Here is a 16,114-nt window from a genome sequence, read left to right on the forward strand (position 1 = left end):
AAATACACCACTGGAAATACTAGACACCGTATATATACAGGGTGATTCAGAGCTTATCCAAAAAAATTTGGGAATAGATAAGGCTTGAGAAATTGAGTTAATATCGTAAAAAAAAAATTTGTAAAATCCTTAGTTTCTGAGAAAAAAATTATTGAAGTTGTAGGAGTTTCAAGCATTACATTAGCGTTATTCGCAATACGCGTGGAGAGCCACGTGGCATCAGCGACTCCGAATACTGAAATCCGATTTTACAATCGTCGTTGCGATAGTGTTTACAATAGTTCTTTTAGTAGTTAGTGTAAAAAATGGCATGCGTGTACAGCAGCTCGGAGTTGATGGATATTGTTTTAATCTATGGTGAAGCAGGACAACATTTGTGTTAGTTCGTAGAAACTGAGTAAGACGGGCCCAAATGTGTTTACACGTCAGTGGACAAAATTTTGAACAGTTGTAACATCGGATATTTCAAATTATTTTATTAAAACCACAAATTAATTTTAATAATTATTCAATTTGCTGATATAAAATAGGTGCTATAAAATTCTAATTATTGCTTTTCTTGCGAAATTCTTCCAAGTTTTTGTCCGTTTTTAATCACACTGCTGCCATGTCGGTCGCATTGTGCGAGGTCAGGTTTTACAGTGGAGTGCTGTGCAGAAGTGTATTTTCAAATCATTTTCGAACTGCCCCTTTTGACTTTTATCTTTACAAAATTGTATTTGTAACAGTTCCCTGTACATTCAAAAATTTTTTTTGGATAAGTTCTGAATCACCCTGTATAGAGCTTTCATAAATAATCACAAGCCACATGACCAGTAACTTTGCAACAGTAATTTATTTCCTTTACGATAGCAACTAAATTTTGGAAAAATTAAAAATTATTAAAACTAAGATCAAGATTAGGTATGTTAAAGCACAACATTATGTTTCACTAGCTGGTGATTGGGAATTTTCAACGAGATTTTATTCAACCAATCGGCAATACCATAATTTCAATAACATTGAGATTTAAAAAATTCTGTTTTTCTTCTTTAAATCTGATAAATGTATCTTATTCTCAAAAAAATACATTATTATTACAGTGGAAACTTGTTTCTGGACGACAAAAAATTCGTTAACAATAAGTAACACAGTCTGTATACATTTTATTTTGTTTACGTTACACTAAAAAGTAAAATGAGAGATAGAGAGCGATATATTCACCTACCATTCACTTGTTGCACCTTGACAAGTTAATACTAATACTTCATGTTTATGTTACATATATTCTGAGACAAAGGTTTTATAGTCCAGATAAACTAGAAGTCTGGATAAACGGTTTTCCACTGTATTACTTTTTATTATTTCACTTGTAAATGTTACTTGGAAAATCCGAACTCAATGTAACGGGTTGTATGTAATATCGGTAAATTTAAGTATGATTTATGTACTAAATATCACCACATATTTAAATATCAATGAATTTTATTAAAAGTGTAAGATGTAACAGCTGTAACTTGTAAAAATATCCCGCCATTTCAATTTTGCACTATTTCAAGAAATCGTTTCATCTGTCAGATTTTGGCATTCATATTTCTGGTCTTTTCTTTTCATCAAGAGACAGAAACATACCTATCAGGTAAAATATATACGTGTAATAATTTTTGTACTTGAAGAATCAAGGGCTATTTTTAAAAAACTTATGCTAAATAGGATGATAACTACTAGAAAATCTTTCAAGAATTTCATATCATACCTATTGGCGAGGAATACTCCTTTTTATCTACTATTGGTTTATAGCAATTTCTCAAGGTTTTGCTAAACTTGTTTTATATTTAACAATTTTTTGACCCAATAAGCTGTAATCATTAAATTTCTAGAAAATTCAGTGATGTAGAAAGAGCGACTCCAAAAACTTAGGTTTTTGGGGTTGCTGATTATGAATCTGAAGTCAGAATTTCAAAATTCAAGATGGCGGATCCAATATGGCGGATAAAATTTTTGACATTGAACCAAATTCGACCAAATTGGGGATACAGAGGTTTTTGGGGTCGCTGATTACGAATCCGAGATTAGACTTACAAAATTCAAAATGGTGGATCCAAGTTAACGCTCAAAATTTAAAAAATTAATGCAATGCTATCAAGTTTTCGTATTTTTGGGTTATACTTCGTTCATAAATTATTAATAGTAGATAAAATCAGAATGTTGGAACTAAAAAACTTTTCATTTTCATCAATACTCCCAGTTTCCCGGATTTCATCAAATTGCCATGTTATTAAACAGAAAAATTATTAAAATACCAAATATTTTGTTTTTTTTTTTGGACGCTCTATCTCAAGAACCAAGCCATTGCGGACCCTTTTTATCTTAAAATTAGTCTTTTGGCTTCATGCTTTAAAGTTTATACAAATACTTAATAAACACCCTGTATAGTATGCTTATTATGAACTGAAGATAATGCTTACTCGAAAATTACTCGTTCTTCGAATAAAATAGGGGAAACATTTTTCCTTTCAAATGCAATTGTTTTTTGGCTCAAATGATTTAAAAAATTTAAAAAATTGCATTTATAGTAGGTATATCTTGTGAATGCAATAAACATTATATTGGAAAGCCCCCTTAATCTGTATAAATTAGAATAGACAGATTACATTAAAAAAAAACGAGAATTTGGTAAATCAAAATTTTGCAGTCTTATTTGGGAAAACGATCATATAATTCAATTCGGTAAAAATTTTGGAGAAGGAAAATAATACCATTAAACAAAAATTAAAAGAGACTGTGATAATTTTGTTGAACGGTGAGAGATGCGTGTCAAATTAATCTGTGACCTCGAGTCTTTGTTGGCTAAGTAAGTAATAATGGAATAAACATTATATGATATTGCTAACTATACAAAAAACAAAATTAATTAAACTGTCAAAAATAATTAAAAACGGAAAGCCATATATTCAGAAGTGCGAGATATCTAGTGGAGTCTATTTTGTATTTGTATGATTTTTTTAAGTGAAATTTTTGGTTAGGTAAAACTATTTTCATAAAAATAACCCTTCACTGATTCCTTTGGCAAAATAATTTTTTTCGCACGTGGCAAAATACCCAATACATAAATTGCAGAGGTGAACAAAAATGTGAATGAAATAATTTAAATCTCTGGTTATACGACATTTGATAAAAAAGCAACGGGAATTTTCAAATTATATTCAAATATCGGTTTATTTGTCTATTGGTAGTACTGACAGTGACGTACCTGTAAATTTTTAGCCAGCTGTCTTTCTTAGCTTGTATTTACCGAGCGAATGAGTATGACTTACCTCGGTGTTTTTGGCGATTTTTTGTGTGGCGAAATGTCGGATCAGAGAGTCTGTCTGATATTTTGTGTTAGAAACGGAATTAAGTGCAGCAAGGCATTCAAAATGTTAAAGGTCTTTGACGACGATACTTTGTCACAGCCACAAGTTTATCGACGGTATAAATGTTTTCAGGAAGGGCAAGAAGATTGAAGATGAGGCGGAATTTGATCAAATGTGAAGGTCCTTCTAACCATTTTCTTCGACAATTCGTCACGAATTTTTACTGTCTGTACTGCCAAATTCCGATACTTTTTGATCAATCCTCGTATTTGCACCAGATACTGTTTCTTATATGTAAAAGTGAATAGGGTGAATCTTGGTGCCAAAATGACAGAAAATTTTACAAGATACACGAAGTTGGACGATTAAAAAATTTTGGACGTTGATATGCTTACTGACATCTTGCTACTTGTAACAAAACAAAAATAAACTTGCAAAAAATCGCTTTTCCTGAGGAAATTTTGTTACTTAAGGGCATTATACCGTATTATAAAGCTTAAATGCATTATTAATGTAAAATACTGTGTCAGACAGCCTCACAATACAATCGTTCGGAATTTAATATTATAGCATTTAATAATTATAAATATTCGAATATATTAAACAAAATCAGATTACAGTATCCATTTCTTATTTGAACACTTTTGGACTTTAATATCTTTATATAAACGATGATAAATATCTGTACTTACAATCAATCCATATCTAATTATCATTTTGTAAATTTCTACCTCTAATAACCTATCAAGTGACGAATATATTATTTTTTCTTTTTACTAGATGAACTCTTCACGTTGTTATTGTTCATTCCGTTGGGAGGGTGCGGGACGCTTCCATTTGCAATTCTGAAAAGAATTGTTCAGTCAAGTTCATATCGAGGGTGTCACGTCGGAAGGGCGTAAGAGCCACTATAGTCGGTTTTGGGTTTTTAGGGCGTATGACCTCATTTAATCAATTCGCTTAATATATCAGAAGGGCGTATATATTCTAACGCATTTTACTTAGGCGTATGAACCAATTTTGCAAAACTATATCAGAAAGGCGTATGCTCATACGCCCTTCTAATAATCGGCTCAGCTAATTCGGTAAATTTCACATAACCTTAAATTTGGTTAAACTTGTTTGTAGATAGAGTTTGTATTGTTTTTGGTGTTTTGTAAGTGTCCTACAAATCCGGTCAATGTTACAACATTGCTATATTCTGAAAAATTTCCTATAAATAAATTAAAGTATAACAATTTACTATGTGCCAAGGCAAAGACGCAGTCATTCCTACAGAATATAATATGCTAGGTCTTGATTATTATTAGATTGGACACTAACACATCAATTTGGTTTATAAAAACACACTGAAATAATGAAGGAAATAATAACACGTTTTCCTCGCATACACGCATATGATATGAAAGAATACGCCTAAGCTGTAAACTGATACATCAAGAATTGAAATGATGCAGTGTTGTTACTTTTAAAAATTGTGGTGGACACTAACACACCAATTTCGTTTATAAAAATACACTGGAATAATGAAAAGGAAGGAAATAATAACACGTTTTCCTCGCATGCACGCATATGATATGAAAAATACGCCTAAGCTGTAAACTGATACATCAAGGATTGAAACGATGCAGTGTTGTTGATCTCTCTTTTACTTTTAATAATTGTGGACACTAACACACCAATTTCGTTTATAAAAACACTGGAATAATGAAAATGAAGAAAATAATAACACGTTTTCCTCGCATGCACGCATATGATATGAAAGAATACGCCTAAGCTGTAAAATACATCAAGAATTGAAACGATGCAGTGTTGTTAATCTCTTTTTTACTTTTAAAAATTGTGGTTTGATTTATTTATGAAACTTCTAGTACAGTTTCTATGCACATAACTTTACAGTAAAAAAAATTAATAGTAGTGAAAAATTTTTTGATATTTCTGGGCAAGAAAAAATACAAATTATTACCTATTTTCTACTCGAGGAACGGAAGCTCTTTGGTCGTCCATTCTACCAGACTGGAATCTCATAATAAGCGAAAAGAAATCTTCATCGGGAACCGTAGCTCCGCTTTTTTTGGTGTTTACAGGTGGAGGATCAGACTCGGCATCTACCGCTGGTGTCGGCAAAGGTGATCTTTGATCTTCCAAACGAGATCCTTGACATCTCACCAACTGATCTAAAAAATTGTCATCCGGGATGCTATTACCCCTCGATTCGGCTAATCTCTGGAGGGAATTTGTCTGTAAACCTAAAATGTAAGAACATTATCAAAATATTATTTTTTTTCTTGACATAAATTGTAATTGTATATATTTCGACATGGGACAGAATTATCGAAAATTACGCAAGTAATTTTGATAGACAATACAGGTTTTTAATTAAAAATTGAGAAAAAATACTTTATATACAGGGCGTCTTCGAAAAAGTACCATAAATCCTTCTTGGACGAAAATAAACCGTCTTAGATCAAGTTACCTTAGCATAAACGTGCTTCTTTAAATATTTATGTTATGTACCTGGCAAGTGTGGCAGCGAAACTCTTTGCTCGTCCATACGTTTACTCTGCATTCCTGCGATCATTTCGATGAGATCTTCCGGACCTTCGTTATGCGGTAAATTCACGACGTTTGTATTTTCTTTGTTGTCGACAGTTAAAGAGCAACGCTGATCATCCATCCGTTTGGACTGGAATCGAGATAATAAGTCGAAGAAGGAATCCTCGTCTTCATTTTTAATTGGCGTGGTAGATTTTACTTGAGGCAATGAAAGACTGGGATGTTTTGCGTCTGGCGTGAGCTATAAGATTATTTTAAATACAAAAATGTTTATTGAACTAAAAACAAAGGAAGCATTCCAAATTGTGGTGCTCGTTCACCTAACATTTACAAGTCCTGACACCAATTGTGTAAACGCATGAGATTATGAGAATATTTACAGCACAGTAATCAGTTGAGTGAAATTACAATTTTTTTTTTAATTTCAAAAATTATGTTTCTTTTTTTGTATTCTATACTAAACTGCCTTCTAATTTTGGCCGCACGTCCTACATACCATTTCTACCGTACTTGAAAAATCTCACTAAATGTTACCTTTGTCTACATTTAAAAAATGTTGACTGTAAATAATGATTAGGAATTATTGAAATAGAGGGAAAGATTGACCATTTTAAATATTTGAAGGATATGAAAAAATAATTTTTGTTACCTCCAGGTGTAGATTTTAGTCGATATGAAGTAGCTTTTGAAATAAAGAGTGACCGCAAAATTTACCCGTTTTTTCACAATTCGCAGAGAACTAAAGAAAATAGATAAAAATATGTTTTTGGTCTCAATTTACTCGTCGTAAAAAATTAAGATGAGCATAGCTTTTAGTTTTTTGAAATTTTTCAAAAATCACCCCTTTTAGGGGTTGAAAAGACGCCCAAAATGAAGAATTGAATATTACCAATAAATATAAAAATTATTAGCATGTGAATTTTTCTATCGAATGATTCTTAATACAAAGAAAGATTTATTCTCATGACTGAAATAAACATGTTGAATTAGAAAATCCACCCTTAAGCGCGCTGAGGGGGTGGAATCATCCCCAAAAATAGAGAATATCAGAAATAATTGTAAAAATACCAAAAAAAATATATTAAGATAATTCACATGCTAATAGTTTTTATATCAATTGGTAATATTCGAATTCTTAATTTTTGGCATTTTTTCAACCCCTAAGTAAGGGTGACTTTTAAAATTTTCAAAATACTAAAAGTTTCAGTTTTTTACAAGTAATTTGCGACCAAAAACATATTGTGAAAAAATGGGCGAAAATCACAGGTTTTTTTGCGGTCACTCTTTGTAACTACACAAATATTGCACAAAAAATCGGTTCATGCTACATTCACAAATATGTGCTGTACAAAGCATGCCTGTGTTTAATACATAGATGAATTATATACAAAATATGTTACAGGTTATTAACACAAAATGACGTAATTAGTGATGTAACCGACAGTTCAAATTTGGTTGTTTCGAGAATTTTTAAATCATTGTATATAATTTGTATTTACAGTTCAAATATTTTTGGCAAAATTTTTATTTTTAAATTTTGCATTGTAAGCTGGCAATTTAAAAAAATAGCTTCACTGTGTCTCTCAGAGCCACAAATTTTACAGACAAGTTTTAATGGTGGATTCTGTAACAAATTAGCAGAAAAACATTCCTAAATACGATCATGTGTTTGTAAATTTCGGATCACCCCAAAAAATGCACATTTATCCCTCCAAAGCGTTTTTCGAGTCAATATTTTTAAAACTGAATTAATTAATGAAAATAAATAAAAAATTAAAATTTAAATAATCTGTATTTTGGAAACGAAACATATTTCGACCTACATTTATATGAGCTTTCTTCACAAAATAACTGGTAACCACTCCCTAAAATATTTCACACTTATTTACAAACACCCTGTATTTATTTACGGATAACGTTGAATTGCTTTTACCACTATTTTGTTATTAAATTGATGGTGAACACTTTTAGCAATAAATACATACAGTGTGTCTCTGAATTAATACATTTTTGAAAAGGTCAAAGCTTTAAAAAATAAATTATTTTTCAAAATAATCATATTACCATAGACAATTTAAATGTACTGGGTGTTAAACAAAATAAAAAAAATAAGAAAATGTGAATTAGCTAAAAAGTTGCTTTGTTTTTAATTCTAAAAAGAAATGGTAGTTTAGTAGGTAGTTATTTGCGATATTTTACTTTTTTATTTAATTGAGTATTTTGCAACACAAAACAAAAGAAAATTAATACGGCAATATGATTATAATCTGAATATTTAAAAATTTGAAAAAATAATGAGTCAATATCATATAATTATTTTGTTTGTTTTAGACAAAAATAAGTTTATAAAATGAACCCCTCGACAGATCATTTTGCAACAGACTGTTTATTTAAAATTTTTAAATTATTAAATTTCTCTTTTTAGTTTGGCAAAGTACACAAATAAAAACAATAAAAAAAAATTTTTGTATTTAAAAACAATACCAAGATGAAGCGACTTTTTGAATGTTTTGGTGCATCACCAACTAAATCTGTCAAATTTATAAAAATTTCGATACTGGTCACTAGAAACTATAATATTTATGCACCCAGTATAGTAATCACACAGTTAGTACTTGAAATTATAATTCCAGGAAAAGCAAATGTTATTATAAAGAATATATAAAAAACCAAGTGTTTTTGATGCAAGGAACCTTTTTCATTAATTTATGACAAGAATCCACAATAAAAGATTGGCCAAACATTTTAATTACGCCCTGTACACTTATTTAATTTTATCCAAAACCATTGCAATTAGAAATCACCATTAAAAAAATAATAAATGATATTAACTTTAAACTTATATTTTAATCTTTAAATTACGATATTATAAAAAAAACTAGATCCCATTATTTTCTAAATGTTGCTTAAGTATGGGGCATTCCACGCCAAATCGTCCACTTTTAACCCTAACCCCTTTCGATTTGGCTGAAACTTTTTTTATTGTTTTCTACCCCATTGAAAACCTAATTTTATCAAATTTTTTCACCCAACTCAAAAAAAGATGAATTTTTGAAAAAAAATTGCTTTTTTTTTAAAATAACCATAACTGAGTTATCGAGACGTTTTTTTCCAAAATTTTTGTTTTTAAATGTACTTTTTGAAAAAATTATATCAAAATTATCTGGACCTATCTTCACTGTTTTTTTCAATTTTTTTTTCTTATAAAAAACGACATTTTTTATAAATCCTCAAATTTTTCCAGAATGTTTTTTCGTTTTCTATTTTTTTATTGACCGAAAAAAATAGTTTTCAAATTTAGCTTATTTCACATAACACCATTTTGGAAATTGAAAAAAATATTGGTCCATTTTAAGACAAACAGTGCGCTTTAAAAAAAGACATACAATGCATTTGAACTCAATTATCATTTTAAAATCATCCTCCTTTGACTTTTTGAAATTATTATCAATCAATGAAATAAGCTAAATTTGAAAAAAAAATTATAGAAAACGAAAAAAACCACTGAAAAAAATTGAGGATTTATAAAAAATGTTTTATTATAAAAAAAATTTCAAAAATGGTAATCAAGAAATTTACGTTTTTTTTGAAAATTGAAGAAAAAACAGTGAAGATAGGTTCAGATAATTCTGATCTATTTTTTTCAAAAATTCGTTTTTTTTTGAGTTGGGTGAAAAAAATTTGAAAAAATTCTGATTTTCAATGGGGTAGGAAACAATAAAAAGTTTTCAGCCAAATCGAAAGGGGACAGGATTAAAAGTGGTCAATTTGGCATTGAATGCCCCATATATTATGCGTGTAAATGTGTAGGATGTGCAAATATTTATTAATATTTCAATATTATTTATCCTCTTGTTGTTTACCGTCACCTGTTTTGCCCAGAATTATGAGTATTTGTATCACTTTCAACATTTTTCATTAATAATGAAAGAACACGGAAAAATCATGGAAAAATTAAATTAACATTTGATAAAATGGATTTAAACTGATTTTCTTAAATCTCCATTGCCAAAAAGCTACTGATATTTGAAACACCAGTTACTTACATTTAAGAAGTTTACCCTAAAAAGCAAGTTATTTGCTTGAGGACGAATTAACAGAAAAGCACTACCTTTATTAAACTAAGCTGTTCCATGCTCTCACGTCTCACCCTATGTAATTGATGATGGCTCACATTATTCATGGACATTTCCGGCTTTGTAGGTGTTTTCGAGGTAGGTGATTCGGTCTCAGTATCCGGGCTATCGGGGATATCGAGTATTTTCTTCAAATCGGATATATTCATTTTTGCCGTTGCTTCTCCCATCGGGTCCCCTAACTGAAAGTATAGCAAGCAACCTGTGCGTTCACTATATACAAACCGCTTTTAACACTGTATTGAATCAATATTTATGAAGCAATTAATGTACCATAAACGATTCATAATTACTTCTGGATATGGATTTTATAGTATATAAAATTATTCAGCGATATTTTTAAGAAGATATTAAAATAATATTCGTTTAGTGACCGAATACTGGCAAATTTGTACAAAAAATACAGTAATAATTTTTCAGGTTCACATATACAACAAAAAATTTAAAAAAATGGATCCATTGATATCCAGCATCATCAATATTAGTGATTCGTTTACAATGATTAATGACAAACTGTTATATCTGCGCTCGAAAAAATGGAATCGCCGATTGGTTGAATAAAATCTCTTGGAAAATTATACTAATTTATCAAATAGGAATTTAAATTTATGTCCAATCAAGATCCTCATTGGTCTAGATTGGATTATATGACCTTGGAAATGAACTAAAAATAAAATCAATTTGAGCAGAGTACTAAAAATATTTTTAGCATATTTTTGTTTGAATTAATATGCTGTGATTTGTTATTAATTTTCCATTAACAACCACTAACAATTCTATTTTTAAAAACACATCAACATATAACTAACAAAATACATAACCAATATGTTATCCCACTTGCACGCATATGACACGAAAGGAAACGCCTAAAGGTGGAAACTAACAAATCAAGAAATGATGGAGTCGTTCTTTTTGTACACGATTTCCAAAGAAACAAACGGGCACTTGTGTAAAAATAGAACGCTTCAAGTGCACGCATGAGCATGTTGAACATATCGGTACACTATGTAAAATGAATGGCACATAAGTGTGGATAAAAAACAAAGATTAATAAAATAAGGTGAAAAACAGGTTAGAAAACAAAAATTTTGGAATTGCTAAGCAGGAGCGGTTAAATGAACAATATTTTAAAATTAATTCAGATCGGATTCTCTGACCGTGCTGATTCAACCACAACTGCTACGGAAAACATCATCACAAATGTCAATCCCTTTACATAGCACCTACATTTAAATGTTTTATTCTTACCTCTTTGCTGATTTCTAAATGCTTTTTTGCAAAGTTTAGTGCTTTTTCGTGGTTTCCTAAAGAAGCATGCGCGTTGCCCAGAGACCAGCAAGCTCTTCCTTCGCCAACGCGATCCGACAGATTCTGAGCAATGAGTAAATGTCTTAAATGATACTCTATGGCCGTCTCATAATTACGGAGTAAAGTATAAGTATTGCCAAGACTGTAACAGGCTTGAGCTTCTATTGCTTGATCTCCAAGTTCTTGTGCCAGAGCGAGAGTACGTCTAAAATGTATTATGTTATTAAAAACAGTATTTCTTACTAAGAAACCGAGACAATATGATGTACAGGGTGTAAGAAGTTTGACTGTCATTACTTCAGCATGAGATGAGTAATCAAAAATGAACAAAAAAGTTGTATATTACAGGGGCAATAGCACTTAATCTAACGCTACACAGCTGGTGCATACCACGTATGGATGAAACTTGTTCTATAGAAAAAATTTAAACAACTATTATTGTGAAACATTTAGTAAATTTCAAGACAATTGTTTTCCAGTTTTTAAATAAATAAAATAAAATGTATCGATTTTGTAGTAGAAAGATAATGTTGTGCTTAAATTTTAGCTCGAGTAGTAGTAATTATGAATCTCTTAAAACAGGAACTTAACTTTTAATCAAATTATGAATTTGGAAAATATGTAATTAAAGTACTCAAAGATTCACGTCATCCAAATAATCACACGTATTAGAAATAACTACAACATATGCTCAAAATATCCACCACCATTTTCGATGCACAGACGTCACTTTTGAATCCAATTTTCGCGCACTTGCTGAAAAACACCTCAAGAAAAGGAAATAGTGGTATGCAAAAAACACTCAGATATGGTCCAATTCCAGATACTAACTGAATTGCGTATTGCTGGACATGAATTTTATCGAATTTTAAATTTATTACGCTAATTATTTTTTAGAATTAAACATAAAGTTCAAAAAAGTGATAAACATTGTATTTTATAGTATTCTATGAACGCAATTATGTCAATATTCCTTAATTAATCGAACTTTTGTACATCAAGTTGGAGATTTTGCTAATTTTTTTCTCGGAAATGGTTAAGTTTAGGACCCATGTCATTTTCTTGTTTATTTTAATGTATTCTATCGTCTGTTAAAATTAAGGCAGTCAAACTTCTAAAACCCTGTATACAGTGTTACAAAATAGGTTTCTTCTATCTCGAAATGCCAAGAAGTTTAAACAGACGATGTAGAAATTGTTCAACCATTCTTATCAGATATTTGTAAAAAAAAATAGATATATAATAATACATACTTATAGTGGTGTGCGGCATCCTCAAATTGACCCATGAAAATATGAGAATTTCCCAGGTTACTATGAGCTCTTCTTTCAGCCGGTTTGTCACCAAATTGTCGTGCTATAGCCAGTCTTTCCTCGTGATAATTTATAGCTTGGGCAAAATCGCCAAGCAAATAAAATGTATTCCCTAAGTTACCACATGCCCTTCCCTGGGCAGCTACGTCCCCTAAATCTCTCATCAAGGCTAAGTTTTCCCTAAAAGGGAGGAAAATATTTCAAATATAATCTTTGACATAATAACTCTACATACTCATAGTAAGTCACAGCTTGTTGCAAGCAACCTTTAACTTCATCCGAAAATTCTCCGGGATCCTTATGACCAATTCGTCCAACGTGTTTTCCCTTAGCATGAAGCACGTTGCCTAAGTTATACAAAGCACGGCCTTCACTCAACCTGTCACCTAATTCTCTTGATAACTCCAAATGGCGTTTGCAGCATACTATAGCTTCGTCGAACCGTCCCATCACTTTTAAAGTATTTCCTAAGTTGCCCGAGGACTTAGCTTCACCTAATTTATCTCCCATCGTTCTACAACAAAAGGTAAACTACCAGATTTCTTAAATGGCACACAAAACAATTAGGATGGGTAATTTGGAATCGTGTTTGAACTACAATATTTATACATTACTGCATTTTTGAAGGACACAAAATTTCGAAATGTTACTTTAAAATTTGTCTTTTAAAATAGCAACACAAGACTTAATTTTTAGCTAAATTATTTCATCTACATTCTGCACGAATAATAAATTTTATTCATTTTACCTAGCCAAAGTTAAGTCATGTTTATGATACTGCATAGCTTTGCTGTAATCTCCCAGGTAGAAATAAGCATTTCCCAGCTGACTATAAATGGCACTTAACGTTCTTAAGTCATCCGTTCCGGCTTGTATTGCAGCTTGAAAGAATGCAACACCAGCCCTGCAATCTCCAGCTTTACACAGGCGTTCACCTTCCAATGCGAGCTCTAAACACATGTTGCTTGATCCGTCATAATCCTAAAAAAAAATAAAAAAAATATTTAAGAGAGACTTGATGAATTTCAAGAACATTAAATAGTGCAGTGGAATGGAAGATCACAATTATTTATTACACCCTTAAGTTGTATTAATATTTTTAAATGGTTAATGAATTTTTTTGAAAATTGGGACATTTAAACAGCCATTTTTGAAGATAATTTAGACCAACACTACTAACTGATTCAGGAAGCCACTGATTTTCAAGATACAGGTTACTAAAATTAAAAAAATATAGTATTTACCTAAATATCTTTGAAAATGTGTAAGTCAAAAATTGATGAAACTTATGTTAAACATTCACTGAACTGATTTCACATTTTACTTAAAAAACAGACAATTTTCAGTTACATTTTTATTTACGTAAGTACCAGGAACTTATAAATGTTTTAATTGTGTTGGCCTAACTGATATTAGTTACCAAGTAAATTTTCAAAATTTTCTTACAATGAGTACTCCTATTATCGATTGTCAGTTCCCATTGAAATATGTAGTATATAGATACTTTCATTAATACCTACTTATCCATAGAATATAATACAGATTAAAGATTAAAGTAAATAAATATATATTAAAATATTCTACATAATGCTTTATTCGACAAATTTATTAACTTTTTTATTTTTTCTTACAAGTTAGGAATGATTTTCATTAAGTATTTTCTAACTTTTTCATATTCACTACATAAAATCCTTTCAAAAGATTATTACAAGGTCTGTGGTTTATTATATTAACATTGTAATCACGGAAAAAATATTGTTTGAAGTTTTATCTCATCTTGGTAAAAATAAACAGTAATTGGGACCGCAGCATTGGAAATGCATTCGGGAATGTATTTTATTAGATACTAAAGAAGCAGTAGACACTACAATTTATCCTTTCTTGAAAAAAACACACTAAATATAAGTTGACTTGCAAAAAATGTTTGTAAAATTACTAAAAATTAATTATAAAGAAAGAACACTTAAATTTCAAGAAATTATGATAGTTCCAGATAACCTAAAGTCTTAAGTCTGACATTTACCTAAGTAATCCCTATATTCCCATTCTGTATTGGAATTAACATCTCTTAAGAAGTCATTTTATATAAAATATAATAACACTACATACAAACATTTGTCGAAATCATAAAATATATGTTTTTTTATTCAAGTGACATAATTCATAATAATAATTAAGTACTATTTGAAAATTAAAAGTTAGGTACCAAGCAGATGGGACTTATTACTATGCACACCATTTGCTTTTCATGTATTTAAATACTGATTACAATCTTTAAATCGTTACCTGGACATCTCCTGTTAAATTTTCAACACTTGCACTAGACATGTTTTATAGTGTAATTAAAACTTTAAACAAAATTAAGTATGATGATTGATGATTCACTAATAAACATTTAATTCAAAAAAACATGTTTTAATGGGTTTTATTAAACACGTAATAGAAGAGATCACATCAAATCTATGTGCCAAACTTTGTATTTGAGATCACTAAATAATCACAAAAATCTTCACTATTTTAGTTTAATTAGGTATACAAACTGCTCCATATACCCACAACACAAAACAGAGTACACATAACTTCTGCAGTGCTGCTGCTGCTTACTGTTTCTTGCCACTACACAATTCTAAATATCACTAACATAAATAGGTAAATCATATATACATGAGGTAAATGAATAAAATTGATTTGTACGTCTTAATCCCAAATAGTTTAACATATTTTAAAATTTTTATACGTAAAATCCTTGTAAAACGGTTAATATCTTATATTAGAGAAGGCGATGTTGGTGTTACTGTTTTCTGTTCAATAACAGGGTTCCCCATTGAAAATAATCACAATGGTAATATTTTTAATTTTTATTTTTAACATTTTGTATTGACTTATTATAAGGACGTCAAAAATAAATTTTTCGCAAAAACAATTGAACATAGGCAACTTTATATATAATGGTTTTAATTTTATTGGTACACCCCGTATTTTTATATTTTTTAAACTTTTAAATTTTTTTATTTAAAAAATATACTGTTATATGTTTGCGTCATGTTTGTTAATATTATTTCGGCACTATATGGGCGGTAGATATTTAATTCTGCAAATTCTATCAAATTTAAACTGAATCATAATTACGAGAAGTTGTTAATAATTAAATTAAAATGAATCAAAGAAAAATATGCTTTGTGTAAAGGGCGTTCTACACTTAAAAGGCTAGAGCTGTGTACAACGAATGGTCGGACTAAATACCCCAGACAGGCACACACACACACCCTCCACACACACACCCCACACACACACGCACAGAGAAACGCAAAAAACACACAGCGGAATCCTCTAGCGAGGACGAAGCCCCCAGACTTAAAAAATCAGACAAAACAAACAAAACACGACCACAAACACCAAACACGCGCCCCCCGACACCTACACCCTCCACAAGCGCCCTACAAAATACCCCACAAAACACACAAAA

General features: G+C 30.4%; 1 protein-coding gene across 1 annotated transcript; it reads right to left on the reverse strand.

Annotated features, from left to right (window-relative positions):
• Positions 1–1,899: 1,899 nt before the first annotated feature.
• On the reverse strand, positions 1,900–15,218 carry LOC108905238 (G-protein-signaling modulator 2). The gene is made up of 9 exons (XM_018708036.2): positions 14,935–15,218; positions 13,397–13,629; positions 12,884–13,162; positions 12,589–12,828; positions 11,276–11,540; positions 10,003–10,209; positions 5,853–6,132; positions 5,302–5,584; positions 1,900–4,180 (listed from the first exon to the last, which is right to left on the reverse strand). The coding sequence occupies exons 1-9, from the start codon at positions 14,974–14,976 to the stop codon at positions 4,096–4,098; spliced, it is 1,914 nt and encodes a 637-aa protein (XP_018563552.1). The 5' UTR covers positions 14,977–15,218; the 3' UTR covers positions 1,900–4,095.
• Between the last annotated feature and the right edge of the window lie 896 nt (positions 15,219–16,114).

The sequence above is a fragment of the Anoplophora glabripennis genome, unplaced genomic scaffold, assembly GCF_000390285.2.
Source record: "Anoplophora glabripennis isolate ALB-LARVAE unplaced genomic scaffold, Agla_2.0 scaffold68, whole genome shotgun sequence".
NCBI lineage: Eukaryota > Metazoa > Arthropoda > Insecta > Coleoptera > Cerambycidae > Anoplophora > Anoplophora glabripennis.